Source organism: Elephas maximus, chromosome 13, assembly GCF_024166365.1.
Source record: "Elephas maximus indicus isolate mEleMax1 chromosome 13, mEleMax1 primary haplotype, whole genome shotgun sequence".
Classification (NCBI taxonomy): Eukaryota; Metazoa; Chordata; class Mammalia; order Proboscidea; family Elephantidae; genus Elephas; species Elephas maximus.
This window is the reverse complement of record NC_064831.1, coordinates 93698414-93725489: the sequence shown is the minus strand read 5'-3', so window position 1 is coordinate 93725489 and position 27076 is coordinate 93698414. Positions and strand designations below refer to the sequence as shown.

Sequence of the window (27076 nt, the reverse complement as noted above, 5' to 3'; positions counted from 1 at the left end):
ACGCCCCGCCCTGGATAAACCCCGCCCCGAATGGCCCGCCTCTCGGACGAGCCCCGCCTCTCCGACAAGCCCCGCCCGGACAGGCCCCGCCCCGGACGAGCCCCGCCTCTCTCTTGCAAGCCTTACCTCCTGGCCCCAGAAGTGTGCGCGCGCCGCTAAGATGGCGGCTGCAGCGGGCCTGCAGCTTCTGCTTCGCCGCTTCTGCTGTTTGTTGCTTTTCCTCTCACAGTTCTACATCTTCTCGGGCGGTGGTGAGTGCAAGAGCCAGGGTCCACACCGGGGTGCGGGCTGAGAAGAGGGGGGACCCCAGGAGCTGCGGGAGGCGCCCCGACTGGGCCCCGCGGGTGGAGGGCGGAGGCAGGTGGCGGGCCGAGGGCGGCGCGTCCCGGCGGTCGTGGCCGAGTCTTCTGTGCTCAGGGGCCCCCGAGCTGCTGGCTCGGCCGCGGAGGCCTCGAGCGGTGCCCGCGGGCTCGGGGCTCGGCCAGGGAGGCAGAGCAGGGTCCCAGTATCACCCTTTGTTCCCCAGTTGCCCGAGGATCTGGATTGGTGTTGGCCCTGCTGGCGTTGCGCCATTTAGTCCCGTGAGCAGTCAGGCTGTGAGGTTTTCACGAGAAGTTACTGGTCTCGTGTGGGACCTGCGTGATAACCACACAAACCGAAGCTTTCATAACCCAGAATAACGTCTTTCTCTAGTTGTTAAAAAACAAACCCGTTGCCGTCGAGTCGGTTCCGACTCATCGCGACCCCCTAGGACGGAGTAGAACCGCCCCGGAGTTGGCAAGGAGCGCCTGGTGGGTTCTCTAATTGTAGGATCCTTAAATTTAGAGCATTCGCAACCGATGGCTCAGTCAATAAAGGACCCGGGTCCAACACGCACATTCACGGAAGTCCCCAGAGCAGCAGGTACCAGACATTTCGTATTCTAGTAAATGTGCATATTTATATCTAGTGGTTTCTCTCTTTTTGAAATAAATTTTTTTTAGTATGCAAAGTCAGTTTCTGTTTTTGAATATATTATCGTATTGTAGATTACGTGAAGGGCGGATGCACGTTTTTCTGTAGACAGTCTTGTTTTGAATACCTTTTAACATTTCTGCCTCATTTCTTTTTGCAGTCTCCTTATTTCCTGTTTCTATCATTTTATCCAATTCATCCCTCAGTATAACTTTCAACCAGTGCTTCTTTCAGAAACTTTCTTTTACTTCTTGAACCCTGTTTCTGATGTTGGGTCTTAAATGCACCCCCAAGACAGTGTGAAATGGAAGGATCACAGAGAAAAGTATAGAAACCTGGGGTCTAGATCTGGTCGTGCTGCTGAGACCTTGAGTAAATTATTCACCGTTTGAGGTTCTGCTTCCTCACCTTTAAGGTGATGGGGTTAGCCTGACCCTCTAAAGTCATTTCAGCTTTGTGATTCTAAGTGACTAGGTCCCAGACATGTAGTAATATGACAGAATAGAAGAAGGTATTTTGTAGGATTACCCATTTCATATGACAGCTCTAAGTAGGACTAGTTTTAAGCAGGCATTTGTGTGTTTTGCAAAGTGCAACTTTTGTTTCTGTAGTTTCATCCCTCCAGGTTTCCACTATTTCAATGAACTGAAACTGGCAGAGGTGTTTTTCTGATTTTTATTCGGGTGTAAAAAAGTAGTAGGAGGCAGCAACATACTTGAATTTAAAATGTAGATTATTTTATAGAGAAAAAAACGAGAATCCTTTAGTCTTTCAGATGTTTGTGAAAGCCCCGTTTCAGTCAAAATGCTTGCAATTTCGATCCTTTCTTAACTGATGAAAACATACTGTATACCTGGGTAGGTTGGCCAGAGGAAAAAATTGCGACCCTCTGAACAGGTTATTGATACAGAGACAATTATTTTGAATGTTGTTAGTATGTAAATGATATTTTAAAGTACCAACGTGGAATAATGACAGGCATTTTCCAAAGTTAGTACTGATTTATTCATAGTTAGAGGGTGTCTGTGGCTTCATTTCCAAATTGGTGAATTAAGTGAAAAGAACATAGGATTGGAAGTCAGAAGATTTTGAGTTCTGGTTCTTTTTTGTCACAGGCTCCCTCTGTGATTTTGAACAAATCCACACAGCTCTTAGCCTTAGTTTTTCATCTTGTAAAATAATAGATTTTTGGGGGGCTCCTAACTTGTACCCAGCATTAACATTATGTATACATTCACACTTTTAATTTTCATAGCCATTTTGGGGACAGTTATCGATTAAGTGTTTTTACCAGTGAGATTAAGTGTTTTTACCAGTGACGTGCTCGGCTCTCGAGCTGTTAACCCAGGTCACACAGCTGGCCAGTGGTAGAACCCTGCGTCAATTGCAGGTGTCTAAACTCCATTCCAGTACGCTGGAGACAAATTGCTGTGATTCCTCATAACTGTAAAATTAAATAATGTGTGGACCTGGCCTTCCATCTGGTTCCCATGTGGCAAGGCCACCATTTAGCTGTGTTCTTCAGCACACTGCCGTGCACAGTAAGGTCAGCTTGAGTCCTCACAAACGGTAGCGATTCCTGGAAGAACCAGTTGCAGTTCTGTTTCCCTTGTAAATTAGTCCCCAACAAAATACAATGTTGTGTTTTGAAGATAAAGCTACAATTCTGTGTCTCTTGACATTTAGTGTGGACTCGAATCACACACTGTAGCCACCCATCTGTTGCAGCAGGATCTGGCATGGTGCAGGTGTGTAGTTAGGGGTACCCTCTGTCCCATAGGGTTGCCGTGAGTTGGAATTGACTCGGTGGCAGTGGGCTTTTGGTTTGGTTTAGAGGGCTTCAGCGGCTGAATGTGCAGAAGCCCAGGCTCTTGGTCGTTGACTAGACCCCAGTGTAGAGTAGTGCATACAGAGTAATTGCATACGTCACTGTGGGGTACACTGGTCTGAGGCTGCCGCATCTGTTTTTTTGCGTGCAGATGTTTGCTTATGTTAACCAGTGATAAAGAGCCCCCCCCATCATGGTACATGCGTGACGCTAGCTAGGCACACGGTTATGTAAGTTCATTTAACTCTGAGATACATTTTACAGTTTTGGGCCCCCCCCCTTTTTTTTAAATCAGGTTTATTGAGGTGTATTTACATATAATAAAATCTCCCTTTTTAACGTATAGCTCTATGACTTGACAAATACATGCAGTTGTGGAACTACCACCATACTCGATAGAGTGGTTCCATCACCCTCCCCAAAGTCCCCTTCTGCCCTTTGTAGGCACCACTTCCCCTGTTCCCAGCCTCTGACAACCAGTGATTCCTTATGTGTCCCTAAAGTTTTGCCTTTTCCAGAATGTCATATATATGGAATTAAACAGTATGTAACCTTTTGAGTCTGACTTTTTACACTTCGCATGATGCACTGGAGAGTCATCCAAGTTGCTGAAATTTATATGTTACTAGGGTTTTAACTTCACGCAAAATCTTGCTTCATATTTACCAAAAAACCAAACCCGGTGCTGTCGAGTCGATTCCAACTCATAGCGACCCTATAGGACAGGGTAGAACTGCCCCGCAGAGTTTCCAAGGAGCACCTGGCAGATTTGAACTGCCGACCCTTTGGTTAGCAGCTGTAGCACTTAACCACTACGCCACCAGGGTTTCCGCTTCATATTTATATAGTGTGAATTTATAAAGACTATCTGGATGTCTGCTTGACGTTGCAACTTGGCTGCATCTCAAACTTAATATGTCTAAAATACAACTCTCTGTTCACAACTCCCAAAACCAATCAGAACAAGAAAGTAGCCGTACTGCTTCCTTCATTTTGCATGAATCGAAGTCTAGCTTCCTCCCTTTCCCTCAGCCCCTCGTCCAGTTCTTCAGCAGCAAGTCTTCACCCAGTTTTACCTGTCGGGCATTTGAATTGCCTACCGTTCTCTGCCTCCAGAGCTGTCCCCCAGACCCAGGCCACCATCGTGTGTTCTGTGGAGACAGTCTCAGTGCTGCCACATGGACACAGAATTACTCTTGTAAAGTGTACATCTGGTTAGGTTAGCTTCCCGTTGCACTCAGCTGAAGATCCAGACTCCCCGCTTTCCCCTGCTGGTCCGTGCATGACGGGGCACCTGCCTCCTCTCTCCCCTCCCCCTTCAGCCCTCTCAGTAGCCTCCTGAGAGTCCTTCGAGCTCTTCCCTGCATAAAGCCACTTCATTCTTCATCTTCCCTGGGCCTAGAACGCCTTGCTTAGGTGGGTGTTTGTTACTGCCGTTTTCAGGTTTCTGTATCACCTCCTCAAAGAATCCTTCCCTTAGGCCCTGTTGACTGAGTCCTTCCCTTAGGCCCTGTTGGCTAGCACAGACATCTCCTTCCCCATTGCTCTTTCTCTCTTACTGCCCACTGTAAGTCCTTCATAGCACTTTTCACTGTATGTAGTAATTTTGCTCATTTACTTGTTTAGAGCAGGGTCTTGCCTGTCTTGTTCACCACAGTAGTCCTAGTGGAACATAGTAGGTGTTCAGTAGGGTGTGGGCTGAAGGATGGAGGAGTCATGTGCTTGGAGCAGCAGCATGCTAATGGCCCCACTAGTACCAAGTGTCTGCTCCAGGGCACATCCAGCATGCCCCTCCTCCAGTGGATGTGGGGTGTCCCCCTACGCATTGTCATTCCTTCTCTCCTTTTCATTGCCTTCTATCTGTAACACCCCCCTCTCAGGTGTAACTAAGGATTGTAATAAGATTTTTTTTTTGCAGTTTCGTATTTAATGAGATAAAGTGCTCAAGGCTTGAATCTCAGATCTCTACCAGTTTCCAGTAGACTTCTTTCGTTTTAGTGTTGCACGGGTCTCTAGCTGTGTTTTGAGTCAGCGGTGGGCTCTTTTCTTTGCTGGTCAGCTGTCACATGCCCAACCTTCTCAGCGTAGACACCCTCACCTCTAACATCTCATTGCTAATGATCATGTCTCTTAACCTTAGAAAATGATTGCTTTCTTCTGTTATTCTGACCAGTATTGTAAGAGAATAAGCTTCTCTCTCACCTTGCATAGAAAGTACCGAAATCCCACCTTATGTGATGAAGTGTCCGAGCAATGGTTTGTGTAGCCGACTTCCGGCCGACTGTGTCGAATGCAAGACCAATTTCTCCTGTGTCTATGGGAAGCCTGTCACTTTTGACTGCACAGTCAAGCCTTCTGTTACCTGTATTGTAAGTACCACAACTTACTTATTCTAAATAAATTCTTTGTAAACTTCGAGTTAAAGTATAGTTTAGGCTGCACCATTGGGGGAAAATTCTGAGAGAAGTGCTCTGCATTTTGTAAGTCATATTTTCGGAATACAGTCAGCTTTATCAGAAGACCGAAGCTCCATTTCAAAGCAAAATTTGGTTGCAAGGGCTTGAATGACAGTTTTTTGACATGAGGATAAATTGGAGCTTAAGTGCACTGACCGTTTGCCCATTAAAAACGACCCTGTTACAGTCGTCACATTTACAGCTGAGCTCTGATATTTTGACCTAGACAGGAAAAAAGGAGCCTAGAAAGGCTTTCATAGTCAGTGTTCCTTAGATAGTGCTCTAGAATGCCTGCCTGGAGCTCCGTGGGCTCCTGTTAGAATCACAGACATTTGGAGGCAGCCTCAGACCTGCCGAATCTGAATAGGTCAGGCAGACAGCTATCTGGATTTTTAACAAGTGGACTGTGTAGCTATTGCACACTCCCTTGTCTGGAAATTCTCTCCTGGGATCTGGGCAAGATAAAGAGTAGAAGTTAGTACTGAAGCAGTGTTTTGCCCTTGGCCCTGCTGAAACTAGCCAAGTGGTTTATTGATCTCTTTCGTAAAACAAGAGGATTCATCTGGAACAGCTTTTCCTAAAGTTTTTCTATGGAACCCTCATTCTGGGAAATAGTCCGGGGAAAAAAAAACAGATTCTGTACTCTCCCCTGCTGACACGGCATTTCCAGCATTCCCTCCACTCATTTGAACCAAGTACCTTTTTCCCCTCTATTCTTTGGAATTTGGTCTGCAAGGGGCTAGATCCGAAGGCTCCTTCCAGCCCCAGGCCCTTTCTGTAATTCCTCTTACGTCAGTATCAGAAGCTAGGGAGGTGTTATGGGTTGAATTGAGTCCCCCAAAATGTGTCAACTTGGCAAGGCCATGATTCCCAGCGTTTTGTGATTGTCTACCGTTTTGTTATCTGACGTGATTTTCCTATGTGTTATGAGGCAGGATTAGAGGTAGTTACGTTAATGAGGCTGGACTCAATCTACAAGATTAGGATGTATCTTGAGTCAGTCTCTTTTGAGATATAAAAGAGAGAAGCCAGCAGAGATACAGGGGGACTTCATTACCACCAAGCAAGAAGAGCCAGAAGTGGGCACGTCCTTTGGACCTGGGGTCCTGTGCTGAAAAGCTCCTAGACCAGGGGAAGATTGATGACAAGGACCTCCCCACCCCCAGAGCTGACAGAGAGAAAACCTTCCTCTGGATCTGGCACCCCGAATTTGGACTTCCAGCTTCCTAGACTATGAGAGAATAAATTTTTCTTTGTTAAAGCCATGCACTTGTGGTATTTCTGTTACAGCAGCGCTGGATAACTGAGATAGGAGGCGTCACTCCAAAGGGACATAAGCTGTCATGCTCTCTCAGTGCCCAGAGTTGATTTTTGTGAGCTTATGTATTTGCCATTTTCGTATATCGGCATCACCCTTGAAGGCACAGTGAAACATTGAGCTTAATTGTAAGATAGTCTTTATGACTGTCCTTGAATTACCAGTGAATCTTTGTTTTGTATCTTAGAGTTTTTTTCCTAATAGCCAGACCTGTTTATTTGAGGGTATATAGTATATACTCACTGAATAAGGAGGAAACTATTTGATGTCCCAGGGGAACTTTTCCATAATGAAGCCTTCAGTGTTGTTTGCCTCAGCTTCTTTAGCATTCCTTTCGATTTCTTCCTTTTTTAAGTGTTGCAATGACAAGTACACAGTTTCACTAGTGGAAAATAGGCAGAGGATGAAAAACAGACAATTGTAGAGAGCTTAGGAAGGTTTCTGAACTTCTTGGCCGTGGTCGTGGTACAGTCTTCTCCCCTGGCTGAGTCGGGCCCTGGGTAGGATTCTCCCTCTCCTGCTTTCCACCTGCTTCCCTCCCTCTGGCCAGTGAAACAACAGGTGCCCGCCCTCCTTAGCTGTGTGCTCCAGCGTCTGTCCCAGCAGAGCCTGGTGCTCTGCGAATTGGCTCTCAGGAGACGTGGTTCCCAGGACCGTGTCGCTCTGTCATCCAGGCAAATCATGTGCTCTTTCCTTACTTGTTTAATGAAGGTGTGTAGGGTGCCTCCTTGGTAAATAGATGACCATTTCAGAAAGTGGTAATCCTTGACCAGTGCATGCCCTGGCACATACAGGTTCCCTTGCTCACTCCCCTATGTGCATTCCTGCTCTTTCCTTCCTCCCTACCCCCCTTATTTTGAACTTTCTCTCCCAGCTCACCTCTCTCCATGCACCTTGACTAGGTCTCACTGGCTAAGGGAATCTCGCCTGGATTCCACTAGTCAAAGAAATTGTTTGGACAACTACCCCATTAAGTGCTATATAAGTAGAAATAAAACCTTGCGATCCCCTCCATATCAGATAGCTACTGCTCCAATGAAATGGTGACTGTCAAGCCAGTTACACCAGCTGGAGATGTGCTGGGCAGAAATGTTGCTTTGTGTTACTCAGAGAAGATAGCAGTCCACTAGTGTATCTGTAAAAACGGCATGGGGGTGGCACCTGACCTTCTCTAACTTCACAAGGTAGAAGCACCACCAGGGCTCCCATGCTGATGAAATCAGGAAAGTAGTAGGTTACAGTTCAGGTTCAGAGATGCTCAGGATACAATTCTTGCATCAGGACAGCCTCTTCCCAGCTGTGCTCATTGGCCTACCTTTGGCTCTAGGCCCCTGCTCAAAGGTGGTGACCTTTCTCTCTCCGTGGGCTGCGAAGCCCCCATGCTGTCTCCTGCTGCCGGGTCTCTTCTGCCACCACTTCTCAGTATCTTCACGGTTCTCGCTGTCAATCTCCTGCTTCCAGGAACATCTCAGCACAGGAATCCCAGGTCCAAAGGATGTGCTGGGTCCTGACTGTTCTTCCTCAGTGGTGGTGGGATTCTCTTTCCCGTCTCTGAGGTGGCTCATTTCAAGCTCAACTGGATGGCAAAGCTGACCAGTCCCTCAGGCAGGCCACGATTACCATTTCTGCGCAGACAGTCCTGCCCAATCACCTGGGTCAGAGTTACAAGACCATGGAGAGAAAGGCCACACAAAAGCAATCTGTTACACCGCAGGCCACCTCCTGGCTTTTCTAGTCATGTTTTTTTTTATATACTTGGAGGAGAACTTCCCCGTCTCAATCATTTTACCAGTCCAAAACAGTCATTAACAGTAGTCCTTCAATAGGGCAAAGAGTTCTCAGAGTGAGGTTACTCAGGTACCAGTCTGCTGCAGATATCCATCTGATCTGGTCAGTTTCCCCAATAGTTTGTCTTGTCCTCACACTTTCTGGTGTCTGATAAAATTTAACTGAGAGAAGAGTATTTATTCCCTTGCTCTGATCCTCACGAGGTATCAGCATAGCAAAACCTTTAAGGGGCTTTAGGTTTTGCCACTGTATTCCTGTCCAGCAGTGCCTCCCCCTCAGTCCACTCTTTCACACTTAGCTTCTACAACTACAGTTTTACCCTCACAGTTAACCCTGATAACAACCAGCACTCACAAATGATTTACAATCCTATCAGCATCCTTCCCTACCCTTTCTTCCTCAGACCCATCAGGAAAAGATGGAACTATTTAGTGGGGGTCCTCCCTTGTCCCCCTCATTTTGAGTATAAGCATATCCACAAAAGCAAGTAAGCCAGTCACTTCATGCCTTTATCTTCCCCCTTTTAGATAGCTGATGTCTGAATTGCCCGTCCCCAAACCAGTAGTGTGAAACAGGCATTTTTTCCTGGTCTTGAAGACTCTCTGTTCAGTTTGGAACTTTGAGCATCTGCATCCTTAGGCAAAGTCCAGTCCAGAGCAAGTCATCAAATTGCAGCAGTCTACACCAGCTCATGGTGTCAAACATCTTTCTCTTCATTCGGTCGGGTTTTGGTCAGCTCACACCTAGCCATCCAAGCTAGGTCACAATGGGTAGCAGCCTTAGGCTCCAGAGTTCACACATACCTCCCGGCATTTCAGACAGCCCTTTACACAGTCTCATCCCAGCCCCCTTTGACTGGGCTGCTGAGTTCCTCCCGTAAACAGGAATCCACACACAACTCCCTTTGCTTCTGACCAGCCAGCCAGCCCTTCCTTTCTGTCTCTTACCTAGCCCCTGTGGACTAGGTTAGCGGGTACCAGTGGGTCGTGTCCATACCCAGCCTGTCTCTTCATCAATGCACATTCCTCACTTCCATTCATGAGTAGACCCAGGTGGTCACCACAAGCGAGCAGACCAAGCTGTGTATTCACTGGCTCCCTTAACTTCCAGTCATGGAAGGGGGCTCCTTCTTATGGGCACTGGCTTTTCCTGCCTCAATGCATCCAACAGCAAACCACTCGCTCAAAGTTCAAAAAGCAGAACCAAACCAAACAAACCAAACCGTTGCTGTTGAGCCTTTTCTGACTCCTACCAACCCTATAGGACAGAGTAGAACTGTCCTATAGAGGTTCCAGGGAATGCCTGGTAGATTCGAACTGCCAGCATTTTGGTTAGCAGTATAGCACTTAACCACTGCACCACCAGGGGTTCCCTGTAAGCCTAAAGATACTGAGAAGTGGTGGCAGGAGAGACCCGGCAGCAAGAGATGGCACGGCCCATGGAGAGAGAAAGCTGAGTGTCTTTGAGTTGGAATCGACTTGATGGCAGTGGGTTTGGGTTTGGTTTGGGTTTTCAGGGTTACAGCTCACTCTCTTAGTCTCCTGCTTCTAGGAGTGTCTCAGTGCAGGGATCCTGGGTCAAAAGGATATGCTGGGTCTGACTTCTTCCTTGGTGGTGGTGGAATTCTTTCTTTCCTGTCTCTAGGGTGGCTTATTTCAAGCCCAGTGGAATAACAAAACTGACCAGTCTCTTTGGTGGACCACAGTTACCATATCTGAACAGTCTTGCCCAATCACTTGGGTGGGAGTTAAAGACCATGATGAGAAGGGCCACACGAAAGCAATCCATTACACTGCGGTATCTGAAGCAAGTGTAATTTCTTCATGAGTTCTGTGTTCTCTTAGTAATGGCAGCTGGTGACAGAGGGGAGGGTGACAAATCTTTTTACCATTGATGAGCTTTGAAGAGGTTAATTGTTCATGGTGAGGAGAAAATGGGTTCAGTTAATATTGAGATGTCTAGGTAGCTATTTTTTAAAAAATTGAGTTGGATCCCAGTGTTTTTATTTATCAAAATAAGTTCTGGATAGATCAAAGATGTAATGTACATAATGAAACCCTGAAGGGCCAGAGAAAACAGGTTTTTTTTTTGTTTTTTTTTAATTACCAAAGTGGTGAATGTTTTTCTAAATTTGAAAATGTAGAAGCCATAAAAGGAAGAATTGATATATTTGACTACATAAAAATTAGAGATTTCCAATGGTGCTAAAAAAGCATAAAGTCAAAAGACAAATGACAAACTAGGAAAAGTGTTTCTAACGCCTGTGACCGACAATGCACTAGTATTGGTAATTAAAGAGTTCCGAAAAGCCAATGAGAAAATAATGACAATCCGTAGGAAAATGGACTCAGACCATGTGGCTTATAGAAAAGGAAGTACAAATGGACTTCCAACATGAAAAAAAAGTTTAATTTTTCTCATAAATACAAGTTGATGCATTTTTAACCTATCATAGTGGCAAAAAGTAACAAAGTTTGATAGCACTCTGATTTGGTGAGGGTATAAGAAGACAAGTCAGTGAGTGGGTAAGTTGATGAGCCTGTTGGAGATAGTTTGTTGTATCTGGCAAGCATACGCATAGAGTCTTTGACCTAGTGATTCCGTATCTAGGAATCTTTCTTACAGATACTCTTGCACGTGGATGTAGATAAGCATGTATAAGGATATTCCTCGTAGCATTGTTCGTCAAAGCAAAAGATTTGAAGCAATCTAAAAGCCCAAGAGGGGACATTTTAAATGATCATACACCCACAGAAGAGAATAAATACATTGTAGTCGTTAAGAAGTAGGCAGCTCCAGTGTAGCAGGGGCAGGGGTCTGGGGACCATGGTTTCAGGGGCATCTAAGTCAATTGGAGTAATAAAATCTATTAACAAAACATTCTGCATCCCACTTTGAAGAGTGGTGTCTGGGGTCTTAAATGCTAGCAAGCAGCCATCTGAGATGCATCAACTGGTCTCAACCCACCTGGATCAAAGGAGAATGAAGAACACCAAGGACACAAGGTGATTATAAGCCCAAGAGACAGAAAGGGCCACATGAACCAGAGACTACATCATCCTGAGACCAGAAGAACTAGATGGTGCCCAGCTGTAACCGATGACTGCCCTGACAGGGAACACAACAGGGAACCCCTGAGGGAGCAAGAGAGCAGTGGGATGCAGACCCCAAATTCTCATAAGACCAGAACTTAATGGTCTGACTGAGACTAGAAGGACCCCAGTGGTCATGGCGCCCAGACCTTCTGTTGGCCCAGGACAGGAACCATTCCCGAAGCCAACTCTTCGGACATGGATTGGACTGGACAACGGGTTGGAGAGGGATGCTGGTGAGGAGTGAGCTTCTTGGATCAGGTGGACACTTGAGACTATGTTGGCATCTCCTGCCTGGAGGGGAGATGAGAGGGTGGAGGGGGTTAGAAGCTGGCGAAAAGGACACGAAAAGAGAGAGTGGAGGGAGATAGCAGGCTGTCTTATTAAGGGGAGAGTAATGGGGAGTGTGTAGCAAGGTGTATATGGGTTTTTGTGCGAGAGACTGACTTGATTTCTAAACTTTCACTTAAAGCACAATAAAAATTATTAAAAAAAAACTTGAGTAAAAATCAGTGGAAAAGTTCAATTTTTAAAGAGGAAATCTGTATGATATGAACTTCCATGTGTACAGACTAGAATCGATTGTCCCTGGAAGTGCATGGGTACTGGGAAGCAAGTATGTGTAAGCAGTGCTCAGTGCTGGGAGGGCAGAGGCTCACTGGAGCAAGGAGGCCAGGTGAGGCCGACCTACTCTTCACTTCCCTGTTCTGTCGTGAAATTTGTACCATGTGCGTGTATTACTAGCTTTCAAAAAAATAATTTATAATTTGTAATAATTAAAAAAAAAATTTATAAATGCATCACTAGAAATGTGCGGACATATAAAAACAGTGTAGCCTAAATCAGGTGGAGCCTTACCCAATGTTAAACACTATCCATAAAATGGCAGTTTTGCATTGATCAAAATAACGAATATGATACTTTCAGAGATGGCTGTGTGACCATTTAAAAATGGTTTTGAAAAGTATGTGTTACTATATACATGTGAATAAGGAGCCCTTGTGGCACAGTGGTTAAATACTTCGCTGCTTACGAAAAGGTCAGTGATTGGAACACATCAGCTACTTACCAGGAGAAAGATGTGGCTAGTCTGCTTCTGTACAGATGACAGCCTTGCAAACCCTATGGGGCAGTTTCGGTCTATCCTATAGGGTCCCTGTGAGTCGAAATCGACTCGATGGGAACAGGTTTGGTTTTTTGGTTATGTGATGTGAAAACCAAAACCTGTTACTGTTCTGTTGATTCCAACTCATAGCAGGCCTATAGGACAGAGTAGAACTGCCCCACAGGGTTTCCAAGAAGCAGCTGGTGGATTTGAACTGCTGATCTCTTGGTTAGCAGTTGTAGCTCTTAAGCACTGCACCACCAGGGCTCTGTGTAATGTGAAGTTGGGTTCAAAATGGTTACAAAATGCTTTCAGTATAATTCCACTTAACGTGAACAGTTCTACTCTGTCCTATAGGGTCGCTATGAGTCGGAATCGACTCGACGGCACTGGGTTGTTTTTTGGGGATTTAAATATATAAATATATACATCGAAAAAATAGAAGATTAAAAGTGGTTATCTCTGGAGAGGTTACAGATTATTTTTACAAACAAAAGAAAAACTTTTTAAATTGATGAGGAAAGCCAAATCTCTCAAAGTAAAAGCTAAGGGCCAGCAGTGAATCCTTGCTGAGCCTCTACATGTCTGTGGATTTTCCTGGTGGAGAGTGATTCTCTGTGAACTGCCTCTTAGTTGATCATGCCAGTGCTCGTGGATGTGGGAGCAGCAGTAATCGCCCTGGAGTGCTGGGCTGTTACTGGATCATGATTGGACATGTTAGGGAAGAAATGGGACTCAGAAGCATAGCAGTATGTTGTACATATAGGAACTTCAGGCTGGTGGTTAGGGGATCTGACTTCTACTCAAAACTTGTAGCTAAGTGGCCTTAAACGAATGCACTCACATATTCTTTCCAGCTTTCAGTGGCCCTATGGGTTTATAAAATAAGTTTTCATTTCTTTTTTCTCTGTTAACAAAGGTACACATGCTCATTATTGAAAATGAAGCTGAGCGAAAGTGTGGTGAAATTTGAGATAACCTTTGTTAATATTTTGTCGTGAATTTATCCAGGTTTTTTCTTAGACATGTATATTTGGCTGTATATTTTTATGGTTATAGGTCATACCATATGTACTTGTTTTGCATACATATTGTTTTGGTACCTCTTTTTCTGATATTTAGTACAAGTTAGAAGTGTTGTAGAAGCTTTGTGTCATGACTATTTAGTTTTATTTACATATTAATGAACTCCTGTCTTACAATTTACTAACTCTGTGTCCTTTGGTATACAGAATGAAGACTCCAGATTTGGGAAGAACTTCATCATCAATATGACCTGCAGGTTTTGCTGGCAGCTTCCAGAAACGGATTACGAGTGTTCCAACTCCAGCAGCTGCATGACAGTGTCCTGCCCTCGGCAGCGCTACGCTGCCAACTGCACAGTGCGGGACCACATTCACTGCCTCGGTAAGCCAGGGTCCCGGCAAAGAGCTTCAGGACGTGTGTGAGCAAAACATTGTTTCTTTAAGTTTACTTTAATCTCAGATTTGAGAATTAGGTTTAAATTATTTTATCAGCAGCCTTTTAGTTATTCCAAGGCTCATTGATGAGCTCAGTCAACTTTAAAAGGCGTCCAGAAAATTTGCAGTTCGTAAGTCTTTAAACTCTCCTGCCTTTTAAAGTTTTATTAGCTAGAACAAAACTTATTATCCTCATATGCTTTTCTTTTATTACATTTTTAAATGTAATACTTGATAAAAGGAAAAATATGTAAGCTCTAAAGCATAATACACAGTAATTGAATTTGAGCTAAGTGAACTGAAACAGTGCTGAGAGCGCTGTAACTGCCTGGGCCCTTTTCCTTCCTCCGGCCCCTCTGCCTCCTGGAATAATCCGTTACAAGGCTGTGGCCCAGTTTGTTCATTCTCCCGTGTGTTTGTGTTAGGTATAATTTCTTGCTCTTACGGATTGGGTTGCAATTAAAGTTTTTGTCCCTATCTGTTAGTTGCACATATGTAAGAATTGTGTAGTATATAGTCCCTAACATGTATTATTTTGCAAAATGATTGTGTCAATTTACATTCCCACCAGTAGGACACAACAGTCCTTAATAATCCAGACTCTCTCTAATACTTGTTGTCCTTCTTAATTTTTGTCTTTTTCTTAAAGACTTTTAGGAATTTGTTTGTATTTTGGATACTAATTATTTGGTTTCCCTAAAGCCCTCTCTCAGATTCTGACCTTTTTTTTTTTTTTTTTAAACTTTTTGTTATTATTGTTATTGTGCTTTAGGTAAAGGTTTACAGAACAAATTAGTTTCTCATTAAACCATTAATACACATACCATTTTGGAACATTGGTAGCTAACCCTGCAATGTGTCACCACTCTCCCCTTCTCGAGCTTGGGTTCCGCATTCCGTTTGTCCAGCTTTCCTGTCCCCTCCTCCCTTCTTGTTCTCTCCCCTCGGCTGGTGTGCCCCTTTACTCCCGTTTTGTTTTATAGGCCTGTCTAATCTTTGGCTGAAGGGTGAAGCTCAGGAGTGACTTCCTAGGACTAAGCTAAAAGGGTGTCCAGGGATCATGCTTTTGGGTTTCTCCAGTCTCTGTCAGACCAGTAAGTCTGGTCTTTTTTGTGAGTTTGAATTTTGTTCTACATGTTTCTCCAGCTGTGTCCACAATAGGGACCCTCTATTGTGATCCCTGTCAGAGCAGTTGGTGGTGGTAGCTGGGCACCATTTAGTTATATTGGACTCAGTCTGGTGGGGGCTGTGGTAGTTGTTGTTCTGTTAGTCCTTTGGACTAATATGTCCCCTGTGTCTTTGTTTTCTTTGTTGTCCCTTGCTCCAGATGGCGTATTAACTTTCTTTATGGTATCTTTCGATGAACAGAACTTTTTAAATTAATGACTTGAAGTTATTAGTCTTTCATAGTTTGTCCTTTTTGGTTATTGTTTAAGAAATCTTCTACCTCAGAATCATAAAGATAATTTCTTTTAAAAATTTTAAGTTTGGCCTTTTACATTTAGGTCTGTAATCCACCTGAAATTGGTTTTGATGTATATTTTGAGGTAGAGATTCAATTTCACTAATTTTTCCACATGGATAACCATTTGTCCCAGTACCTATTCCCTTTTGACCTGCAGTGTTACCTCTGTCATACGTGAAGTGTTTAAATGTTCGTGGTTCCTCTTCTGTGATCTTTTCTCATTGGCTGATTTGTATATGTCAGTACCACACTGGTTTATTTACTCTAACTTTATTGTAAGTCTTGATACCCGTCTGGTAAGGCATTTTACATTATTAAGCTGTAACCCTTATTGACCTGGTTTAAACATTAAATCTACGCTTATAGGTGGGAAAGACTTTATTTTTCGTATTTGTTCTAAATAACATTCATAGTGATTATCATAAAAAGTATCAATCTTTTATATTTTAAATTATGAGGCCATTACTTACGATAAAGTCTCTGCATTGAAGTATTTTTATATCTGTATTTCTTTGTGGAATATTTTCCTCTTTTTAAGGTAACCGTACTTTTCCCAAAATGTTATACTGCAATTGGACTGGAGGTTATAAATGGTCTACTGCTCTGGCTCTGAGGTAAGCTTTGTTACTAGTACATTAAAACAAACATGCCATCTGATTTCTTGTGAAATTGTGGAATCTTGCAAAACCGAGCTCAGCCAAGCTACTCCCTGTCTTGTGTCTTATCACGTGTCAGATACGTTCTAGGAAATGTATAGCTACAGGTTGACGTTTAGATGACCAGATCAGGGCCTTAGTGTAATTTAATGGCAGGAATGTTAGCCTTTTTCCCAAGATGCTTGTGCAGTCTAGAGATGCCATAATTGAGTTATTGTTATTGATTGTGAGAACCAATCAGGATTTCCAATCCTAAATGTACTGTGAGTTGGGAAATGCCTAATTTCTCCACCATAGACTATTTAAAATAGGTAGATTTATAATGTATATTTTAAAATTTTTTCCACCACTAGTCAGTTTGTTGTACTGTGGTGGCTTGTGCATTGCTGTGACTATGGAAGCTATGCCATGGGTAGTTCAAATACCAGCAGAGTCACCCATGGTGGACAGGTTTCATCGGAGCTCCAGACTACAACAAACTAGGAAGAAGGGCCTGGAAGTCTACTTCTAAAATAAATTGTCCAGTAAAAACCTTATGAATAACTGCAGAATATTGTCTGATACAGTGTGAGAAGATGAGCCCCTCAGGTTGGAAGGCACTCAGAATACAACTGGGGAAGAGGCCTCCTCAAAGTACAGTCAACTGTAATGACACGAATAGAGAAAAGCTTTCAGGACCTTCATTTGCTGATGTGGCATGACTCAAAATGAAAAGAAACAGTTGGCAGACATCCATTAATAACTGGAATGTGCCATGTACGAAGTATGAATCTAAGAAAATTAGAAGTTGTCAAAAATAAAATGAAACACTTGAAGATCAATATCCTAGGCATTAGTGAGCTGAAAGGGCCTGGTATTGGTCATTTTGAATCAGACAGTCACAAATGGCCTACCGTGCCAGGAATAACAAATTGAAGAGGAACGGTGTCTTAGTCATCTAGTGCTGCTATAACAAATACCACAAGTGGATGGCTTTAACAAAGCGAAACTTATTTTCTCACAGTCTAGAGTAGGCTAGAAGTCCAAATTCAGGGCATCAGCTCCAGGGGAAAGCTTTCTGTCTCTGTCAACTCTGGAGGAAGGTCCTTGTCATCAGTCTTCCCTTGTTCTGGGAGCTTCTCAGGTGCAGGGACCCTGGGTCCAAAGGACGTGCTTTGCTTCTGGTGCTGCTTTCTTAGTTTATGAGGTCCCCAACTCTCTCCTTGCCTCCTTTTCCTTTTTATCTCGAGTGATAAAAGGTGGTGCAGGCTGCACCTTAAGGAAACTCCCTTTACATTGGATCAGGTATGTGATCTGGGTAAGGGTGGTGTTACAATCCCACCCTAATCCTCTTTAATATAAAATTACAATCACAAAATGGAGGGCAACCACACAATACTGAAGATCATGGCCCAGCCAAATTGATACACACATTTTTGGGGGGACATAATTCAATCCATGACAAACGGTGTCACATTCGTCATCAAAAAGAACATTTCAAGTTCTATCCTGAGTGCTGTCGCTGATAGAATAGTACATGTCTGCAAGGAGGACTAGTTAATAAGATGATTATTCAAATTTACGCACTGATCACTGATGCCAAAGATGAAGAAATGGAAGGTTTTTACCAACTTCTGCAGGCTGGAATTGTTCCAGCATGTAATCAAAATGCATTAATAATTGCTGGTGATTATGATGCAAAAGTTGGAAACAAAGAATAAGGATCAGTAGTTGGAAAATATGAACTTGGTGATAAAAACTACACCAGAGATCATATGATAGAATTTTGCAAGACAAATGACCCATTCACTGAAAATAACCATTTTTCAACAACATAAACAGTGACTATACACATGGACCTTGCCAGATGGCATATACAGGAATCAAATTGACTATATCTGTGGAAAGAACAAGTCCAAACAAGGCCAGGGGCTAACGGGAGAACAGACAATTAATTCCTCATCTGCAAGTTCAACCTGTAGCTGAAGAAAATTAAAACAAGTCCATGAGAGCGAAAGTACAGCTTTGAGTATTTTCCACCTGAATTTAGAGGGCATCTCAAGAATAGGTTTGATACAAACACCAGACAAGTAATGGGATGACATCAAGGACATCATTCGTAAAGAAAGCAAAAAGTAGTTTAAAAGACAGGAAAGAAAGAAAACACCAAAATGGATGTCAGAAGACACTCTGAAACTTGCTCTTGAATGTAGAGTAGTGAAAACGAACATAAGAAATGATAAAGTAAAAGAGCAGAAGATATCAAAGGGCAGCTTGAGAAGACAAAGTGAAGTATTATAATGAAATATGCAAAGGCCTGGCGTTAGAAAATCAAAAGGGAAGAACACGCTTTCCAAAGAAAGTGATCAAACAGAATACAGAAATTATCGAACAGTATCATTAATATCACATACAGATAGTACTTTGCTGAAGATCACTGAAAAGAGGTTGCAGCAGTACATTGGCAGGGAACTACCAGAAATTCAGGCTGGATTCAGAAGAGGATGGAACGAGGGATATCAGTGCCGATGTCAGATGGATCATGACTGAAAGCAGAGAACACCAGAAAGATGTTTACCTGTGTTTTATTGACTATGTGAAGCATTCAACTCTGTGGATTATAACTAATTATGGATAACATTACAAAGAATGAGAATCTAGAACACTTAATTGTGCTTACGAGGAACCTGTACATAGACCAAGAGGCAGTCGTTTGAACAGAACAATGGGCTATTGCGTGGTTTAAAGTTAGGAAAGGTGTGCCTCGGGGTTGTATCCTTTCACCGTACTTACTCAGTCTATATGCTGAGCAAATAATCTGAGAAGCTAGACTATATGAAGAAGAATGCATCAGGATTGGAGCAAGACTCATTTGCAGTCTGCGATATGCAGATGACATAACCTTGCTTGCTGAAAGTGAAGAGAACTTGAAGCACTTAAGCGGTAAATATCAAAGACTACAGCCTTCAGTATAGATTACACCTCAACATAAAAAAAACAAAAATCCTCAACTGGACCAATAAGCAACATCGTGATAAACAGAGGAAATACTGAAGTTGTCAAAGGTTTCATTTTGCTCGGAACCACAGTCAACGCCCATGGAAGCAGCAGTCAAGAAATGAGAAGACGCGTTGCATTGGGCAAATAAATCTGCTGTAAAAGACTTCTTTAAAGTGTTAAAAAGCAAGGATGTCACCTTGAGAACTTAGGTTCACCAGACCCAAGCCATGGTATTTTTAATTGCCTGCTATGCATGCGGAACCCTGGTGGCATAGTGGTTAATGGCTCAGCTGCTAACCAAAAGGTTGGCAGTTCAGATCTACCAGGAGTTCCTTTAACCCTGTGGGGCAGTTCTGCTCTGTCCTGTAAGGTTGCTGTGAGTCAAAAGGACTCGACAGCACCTAATAACAACAGCAAGAACAATTTGCATGCAAAAGTTGGACAATAACTGAGGAAGACTGAAGAAGAACTGATGCCTTTGGATTATAGTGTTGACAAAGAATATTGAATATACCATGAACTTCTAGAAGAACAAACGAATCTTTCTTGGAAGAAGTACGGCCAGAAGGTTCCTTAGAAGTGAGGATGGCAAGACTTCGTCTCACATAGTTTGAACATGTTATCAGGAGGGACCAGTCCCTGGAGAAGAATATCATGCTTGGTAAAGTAGAAGGTCAGTGAAAAAGAGGAAGACCCTCAGTGAGATAGATCGACACGGTGGCTGCAACAATGGGCTCAAACATAACAATGATCACGAGGATGGTACAGGACCAGGCAGCGTTTTGTTCTCTTGTACACAGGGTCGCTATGAGTTGGAACCTATTCCATGGCACCTAACGACAACATTTTTTATTTTTTAGTAACTTCCTTCTTATTATAAACAAAAAATACAGTTCTTAGTACTGAACACCTGGGAAGAAAAATGAAAGTGACAGAGAAAAACATGAAAAATTGCCTATAAATTAAAAAGTTGTGTCGTCTAGAGTTGGAGGCTTAGAATTGGTACCCCGAATCTCTGAGGTTTGCAGACTAGCCTAGGACAGGATTTTTCGCCCTCGTGACTGTTGATGTTTTGGACAACTCTGTCTTTTGAACTGTGGGGCGTTTAACAGCATTTCCAGCCTCTACCCCCCAGATGCCGGTGGCACTCCCAGTCATGACAATCAGAACTGTCTCCAGACTTTGCATATATCCCCCTTGGGCCAATATCACCTTCCATTGAGAACCACTGCATTAGGGTTTGGGCTGGGGAAGGGGAAGGGTCCTGCCTGGCAGGATGGTGTAATATATCAGCAAAAGAGAAATCCAAGATAGAAAATAACAAAAACAAGGTTAGTGGCAACAGTCTTTGTCAGAAATGGTTCAGATTAGAACTTAACATCTTCTTTTTTTAAAGTACACTTCTAATTTTGGAATAATTTTAGATTTAGAGAAAAGTTGCAAAGGTAATGGAGAGCTCTCATACAACCCTCACCCAGTTTACCTTACCGTTCACATCTTACCTTACCATGGTACATGTAACAACTTTTAAAAATGAAGAATAGTTTTCTTCTCAGAGTTCAATATAGTATCTTGAAAAATAACCATTGTATATGATATAATCAGGTTTGCGTCAGAGAAGCCAGGGAGGGATAAAGGTCTAGATAGACCATTGTTGGTTAAGTACCCATAATTGTTGGAGCTGGGTCATGGGTACAGTTCTCTTTACTTTTTTACCTTTGTATATATTTGAAATTTTTAATAAGAAAAACTTAAAAAGAAATACAATGAAAAGCTGTCCTAATATTGTTAGATTTTAGAATTTGAAATGACCTTTAAAGTCTGTTAGTCCAAACACTAAATTTTTAGAGAAGAGTGACTAAAAAAGTTACAGAACTTGATCCTGGTCACCTAGATTGTGTCTGAGCTGACTCAAGACTCCAACTCCTGACTCCTAACTGAGTGTCTTTCTGTTGACCGGGTTGCCTGCTTTGTTCTCTTGACCATTTTCAAGATTAAAAAGGAGCAAGTTCAATTCTTTTTCTTTAAAGGAGAAAACATTTAGATTTCAGTACAGCTAAAAATTACATGTTTATTTTTGACTTTTAAAAAATCTTACCTGTGATTATTTGATAGTATAAAATCATGAAATAATCATTTGTGTTATAGTTAAAGTTGATAATATTTTGAGGCCTTTTCACAAATGTGATTTAGTACAGTGATTAAAACACAGATTGGCAGCTGTTGGTTTGGAGAAAGTCTTATGAATTCCTTGTTTTATGTTGCAGCATCACCCTCGGTGGGTTTGGAGCTGACCGTTTCTACCTGGGCCAGTGGCGGGAGGGCCTGGGCAAGCTCTTCAGCTTTGGTGGCCTGGGAATATGGACGCTAATAGATGTTTTGCTAATTGGAGTTGGCTACGTTGGACCAGCAGATGGTTCTTTGTACATTTAACTGTGGTTGTGATATGCTTCAGAGAGGAGCAGCTTAGAAAAAGTCCTTTTGCCTGTAGACAGTAACGTGACATGTGGTGATGTGTTTGTGTTTAACGTACAGCATCTGTACTTTGCCTGCCTTAATGAAGGTAAAATAAGTAAGTCATAGAACCATGCTTATTTGGAATATATTTTTGCTTGCTTGAAATATTTTTTTTCTGTGAAAAAATGTAAACTTGCTTAATTAAACTAGAAGAACAGATTGCGCAGTGATTGAAAATCCATTTTGTTCCCATGACTTTAGTTTTGTATTGCTTAAGTCAAAGACTGTCACTTTTCTCTGGCCTGAATGTAATCTGCCTTGAAAGGCTCTTCAGCTGTGATAGCAGAAAGTGCAGAGCATTTTTATTCTGTTAGCTAAATACAGTTACCTACCTACACTTCAGCCATCTGTAAGTTTTGCAGTGTATTATCTGTGTACCCTGGTCTTTATCTGTAACTCAGGTAAGCTGCAGGACTTCTGTGTCTCCAGGCTGTAGTTTGAGTCTTGTTAGTGATTTGAACAGTTGTACGACTACTGAAAAACTAATAAAATGACCTGTTACTTTAAGAAATATTGTAGGTGTGTATCCTGTAGGTTTTCTGTATTTAAATATTATCTTGAATAATCATAACATCTTTATTATTAAGTGTTAAATGTTTTTTTTAGGACATGACCCCATTCCAACAGAAATATTCGTAATTGGCTGGCTTATTGACACATGGTGGAAGTGTTAGAAAAATGTGTCTTGCTGTCAAAAATGGTTTTGAGTCTTTATAAATCTGTTGTATACCCTTTATTAGAAGGAAAAACAATTATTAATGCAAAGTGGGTTTTACTCAGTGTTTCTCTTGAAACATTTAAAAATTCTTAGCATTTTTCCTTTCAGATTTGGATATCTGAGTATTGTGTATGTGTGGTAAAATATATGTAACAAAACATTTGTCATTTTAACCATTTTTAAGTATACAGTTCAGTGACATTAATCACATCCACCATGTAGTGCACCCATCACCACCATCCATTTTCAAATGTTGTCATTCTCCTAAACAGAATCTAAGTATTATGTTTTAAATATCTGCATTTATTAATAACTGGAACACTGTTAACCAACCTATTAGACCTAGAAGCTATGAAATGTTTTTCAGGAATTTCCATAAATCTCATGGGCAAAAAACATTTTCTTCATCAAATTATTTATTAATTGGAGTTTACCTGAAAGGGGAATGGATCACTTAGCTGAGCAGTTGCCTCGAATGGGGTTTTGGGAGCACAGAATCTTTTCTGATTAAAAACCAAAACCACTTTACCAAAAGAGTAAGAAGATTACCTACAGAAAAGTTTTTAGCTATGACATTTCTGATCAGCGTCTGATCTCTAAAATCTACAGGATACTGCAAAAACTCAACTACAAAAAGACATAACCCAATTAAAAATGGGCAAAGGATATGAACAGACACTTCACTAAAGAAGACATTCAGGTAGCTGACAGATACATGAGGAAATGCTCACAATCATTAGCCGTTAGAGAAATGCAAATCAAAACTACAATGAGATTCCATCTCACTCCAACAAGGCTGCCATTAATCCAAAAAACACAAAATAATAAATGTTGGAGAGGTTGTGGAGAGACTGGAACAATTCTACACTGCTGGTGGGAATGTCAAATGGTATAACCACTTTGGAAATCGATTTGGTGCTTCCTTAAAGAGCTAGAAATAGAACTACCGTAGGATCCAGCAGTCCCACTCCTTGGAATATATCATAGAGAAATAAGCGCCTTTACACAAACAGATACATGCCCACCCATGTTCATTGCAGCATTGTTTACAACAGCAAAAAGATGGAAGCAATCAAGATGCCCATCAACGGATGAATGGATAAATAAATTATGGTATGTTCACACAGTGGTATACTATGCATTGGTAAAGAACAATGATGAATCCGTGAAACATTTCATAACATGGAGGAATCTGGAAGGCATTATGCTGAGTGAAGTTACTCAGTTGCAAAAGGGCAAATATTGTATAAGACCACTATTATAAGAACTTGAGAAATAGTTTAAACAGAGAAGAAAATATTCTTTGATGGTTATGAGAGAAGGGAGGGAGGGAGAGGGATTTTCACTAATTAGATGGTAGATAAGAACTACTTTAGGTGAAGGGAAAGACACAATATAGGAGAGATCAGCACAACTGGACTAAACCAAATGCAGAGAAGTTTCCTGAATAAACTGAACGCTTTGAAGGCAAGCGTAGCAGGGGCAGGGGTTTGGGGACCATGGTTTTAGGGGACATCCAAGTCAACTGGCATAATAAAATCTATTAAAAAAACTTCCTGCATCCCACTTTGGAGTCCAGGGTCTTAAACGCTAGCAACCGGCCATCTAAGATGCATCAATTGGTCTCAACCCACCTGGAGCAAAGGAGAATGAAGAACACCAAAGACACAAGGTAATTACGAGCCCAAGAGACAGAAAGGGCCACATGAACCAGAGACTACATCAGCCTGGGACCAGAACTAGATGATACCTGGCTATAACCGATGACTGTCCTGTCAGGGAACACAACAGAGAACCCCTGAGGGAGCAGGAGAGCAGTGGGATGCAGACCCCAAATTCTCATAAAAAGACCAGACTTAAAGGTCTGACTGAGACTGGAAGGACCCCAGAGTTCATGGTCCCCAGACCTTCTGTTAGCCCAAGACAGGAGCCATTCCCAAAGCCAACTCTTCAGACGGGCTGGACTGGACTATGGGATAGAAAATGATACGGGTGAGGAGTGAGCTTGGGTCAAGTAGACACATAAGAATATCTGGCCAGCTCCTGTCTGCAGAGGAGATGAGAGGGCAGAGGAGGGCAGAAGATGGCCGAATGGACACAAAAATAGTGGAGGGAAGGAGTGTGCTATCTCATTAGAGGAGGGCAACTAGGAATATATAACCAAAAACCCACTGCCGTCGAGTCGACTCCGACTCACAGTGACCCTATAGGATGGAGTAGAACTGCCTGGTAGCGTTTCTAAGGAGCGCCTGGTGGATTCAAACTGCCGACTTCTTGGTTAGCAGCCGTAGCACTTAACCACTACGCCACCAGGGTTTCCAGGAGTATATAGCAAGGTGTGTAAAAGTTTTTGTATGAGAGACTGCCTTGGTTTGTAAACTTCCACTTAAAGCACAATAAAAATTAAAAAAAAAACCAAACTCATTGCCGTTGAGTAGATTCCAACTTACAGTGATGCCAAAGAACAGAGTAGAACTGCCTGCCCCTCGTAGGACTTCCAGGGAACACCTGGTGGATTTGAATTGCTGACCTTTGGTTAACAGACATAGCTCTTAACCCCTATGCCACCAGGGTTTCCTTTTTCAGACTAAAACCCAACCCAGGGCCAGGCTAGGTGCATTGATATAGCTGAGTAACACTTCCAGCTCTGGTCACTAGGTGGCGCATCCCCAGCATATTTGCTTCACCGTTTATTTCATAAACAGGCAGTCTTAACTTTCCTAGAAACTTGTCACAGAGCGTAGGCAGTGCTTCATGATGGCAGTAGCCCATTTGCCTTGTATGATTCTTCTTAAGGGCAAACATGCATTTTCCCATTAAGAGTACATGAGACTTTCTTGGTTAAGGAGGTTATTTCTTAGAAGAGGTTGTGTTACTGCAAGGAAGCAGTCCCTTCTCTTAACTGTAACACAGATTGCCCCCGAACGTCTTCCATGTCCTTTGCACGAGAAAGTCGCCAGCATTTCCATGCTGAGCTGCCACACAAGGTGGAGCCAGGGATGTGGTGGGCACGTTGCTCAGGGAGGACGTGGAGCTGCAGTCTTGACAGTTGGTCCTTATGGCTGTGGGGCCTGAATTAAATAATGCAAAAAGGTGAAAGCTGAAAGGCTCAGAATTCAGGAACGGGTCATGTATAATGAACTTGTTCTCACATTCTAAGAAGCTTGCACACCTAGCAAATCAGAGAAACTTGATATAAAGGATTTGGTGGAGCTGACAGACTTGTAAGAATCAGCAGAAAATACAGATTTCCAAAGATAGCATAAACAAATTTATGAATGATGAACTCATGTCGTTAGTTGCTAAAGAACTATCAAGTCCGTTCTGACTTAACGGTGACCTTATGCACTATAGACCGAAACGTTGCCCGGTCCTGCGCCATCTTCACAGTTGCTGGTATGCTTGAGTCCATTGTTGCAGCCATGCTGTAGTGCCTTCCAACCTAGGGTTCTCATCTTCGAGCACTGTATCAGATAATCTGTTATGATCCATAGGGTTTTCATTGGCTAATTTTCAGGAGATGAACTTGTAGTTGGCCCCTAAAAGAAACCGTAATAAAACTACTCTCAAAGGGCACCAGGGGGCTTGGGTGTTGTGATCTTTTCTCATGTCCATGGGCCTCTGCTCACAGCAAAATGTCGTGTTTAGGTCTGACCTCCAGGCTCTTCGTGCCATGAGCTTTGACTAAACTAGGGGATGTTAAATAGGGAACATGTTTTCACAGCTTGGGAACCTGAGTGTTCGTGTCAGTCAACCCCTACCAAAGGTTCTCTGGAAATGCAGAAATTATCACTGCAGCAGGCCACATGTCATTACTTCCGCTTAAGAATCCCTACCTTGCTCTGTCAGCTGCTCTTCTGTCTGCCCCAGTAATTCCTCATGGGCAGTGCTGTTATTTATTTCTGTCTCCCCCATTGTCCCTGGCACAGTGTCTTATACAGAGTGACTCTTGAATTTTTGCTGAGTTGATACCATGTTGTCTTAGAGGTATTGAAGGGCTCATGTGGGAGTGATAGTTCCAGGGGCGGGCTGCAGGGAGATACTATGCAGAAATTGGCTTCGAGTAAATATTGGCCGTAGCACCATGTTAATCCGATTTCTGTAAATTGCTGAGGAGCAACTTTGGTTTATGGTGCTTATAAAAAGAATTCTAAAAAAGATCTTACGCTTCACGATTTAAAAATGTAGAAATGTCTTCTCTATGCCACTCAGCTTGGTTTCGCTGGGTTATTTTTGTATGCCTTCTGCCACAATTGCATTTATTTTTGGTCCATCTTCAGCTGAGGAATCTGCAGATGATTTTAGTTCATCATGTAAGCAGTGTGTGGAAAATGAACTGTATCTGATGCAACAGTGGGAGAGTTTAGAAATGCAGGCTGATCCCGTCACACCTCCTATTTCTTAAGTTTCCCCTTTGCCCACACTGTGTCTGATGATAGCACTTTTGAGAGTATGAAGTATCACAATGTTAGACATATGTAAGCTAATTCAGTAACTTAGGTGAATTTGGTATAAATTCTTAGATTTGAAGTACAGCCATGTGTTGCTTAACCTTCTCAATATGTCCTGTGATATAGGACGTTATGTGATTTGGATGTTTTTTGAACACATAGGTCTGCAGGGCAAGGGGCTCCCGGGTACACAGGCTGGGGGGCTGCCGTGTGGTACATGGCCTGGGCAGCTTCCTGCAGACACCTCAGGTGAGTACTTGGCCGGGTCCCACCCAGCTTACAGCCCCAC

The 27076-nt window shown here is 42.7% G+C and overlaps 1 protein-coding gene across 2 annotated transcripts; it reads left to right on the top strand.

Moving 5' to 3' along the window:
- The first annotated feature begins 141 nt into the window (after positions 1-141).
- Positions 142-23654, top strand: TM2D3 (TM2 domain containing 3). Of its 2 annotated transcripts, XM_049906080.1 has the most exons (6): positions 142-251; positions 826-903; positions 4994-5151; positions 13774-13948; positions 16005-16080; positions 21369-23654. In XM_049906080.1, exons 1-6 carry the CDS (start codon positions 161-163, stop codon positions 21532-21534), a joined length of 744 nt encoding a protein of 247 aa, XP_049762037.1. In that variant the 5' UTR covers positions 142-160; the 3' UTR covers positions 21535-23654. The 2 variants fall into 2 exon arrangements, with proteins under 2 accessions (XP_049762037.1, XP_049762038.1); XM_049906081.1 differs by lacking the exon at positions 826-903.
- The last annotated feature ends 3422 nt before the right edge of the window (positions 23655-27076 follow it).

Bases quoted from the DNA above. Each gene is read 5' to 3' on its own strand.
- TM2D3 (XM_049906080.1), top strand. From the start codon at position 161: ATGGCGGCTGCAGCGGGCCTGCAGCTTCTGCTTCGCCGCTTCTGCTGT. The intron at 252-825 runs GTGAGTGCAAGA...CCTTAAATTTAG, and splicing joins CTACATCTTCTCGGGCGGTG to AGCATTCGCAACCGATGGCT. The intron at 5,152-13,773 runs GTAAGTACCACA...TTTGGTATACAG, and splicing joins AGCCTTCTGTTACCTGTATT to AATGAAGACTCCAGATTTGG.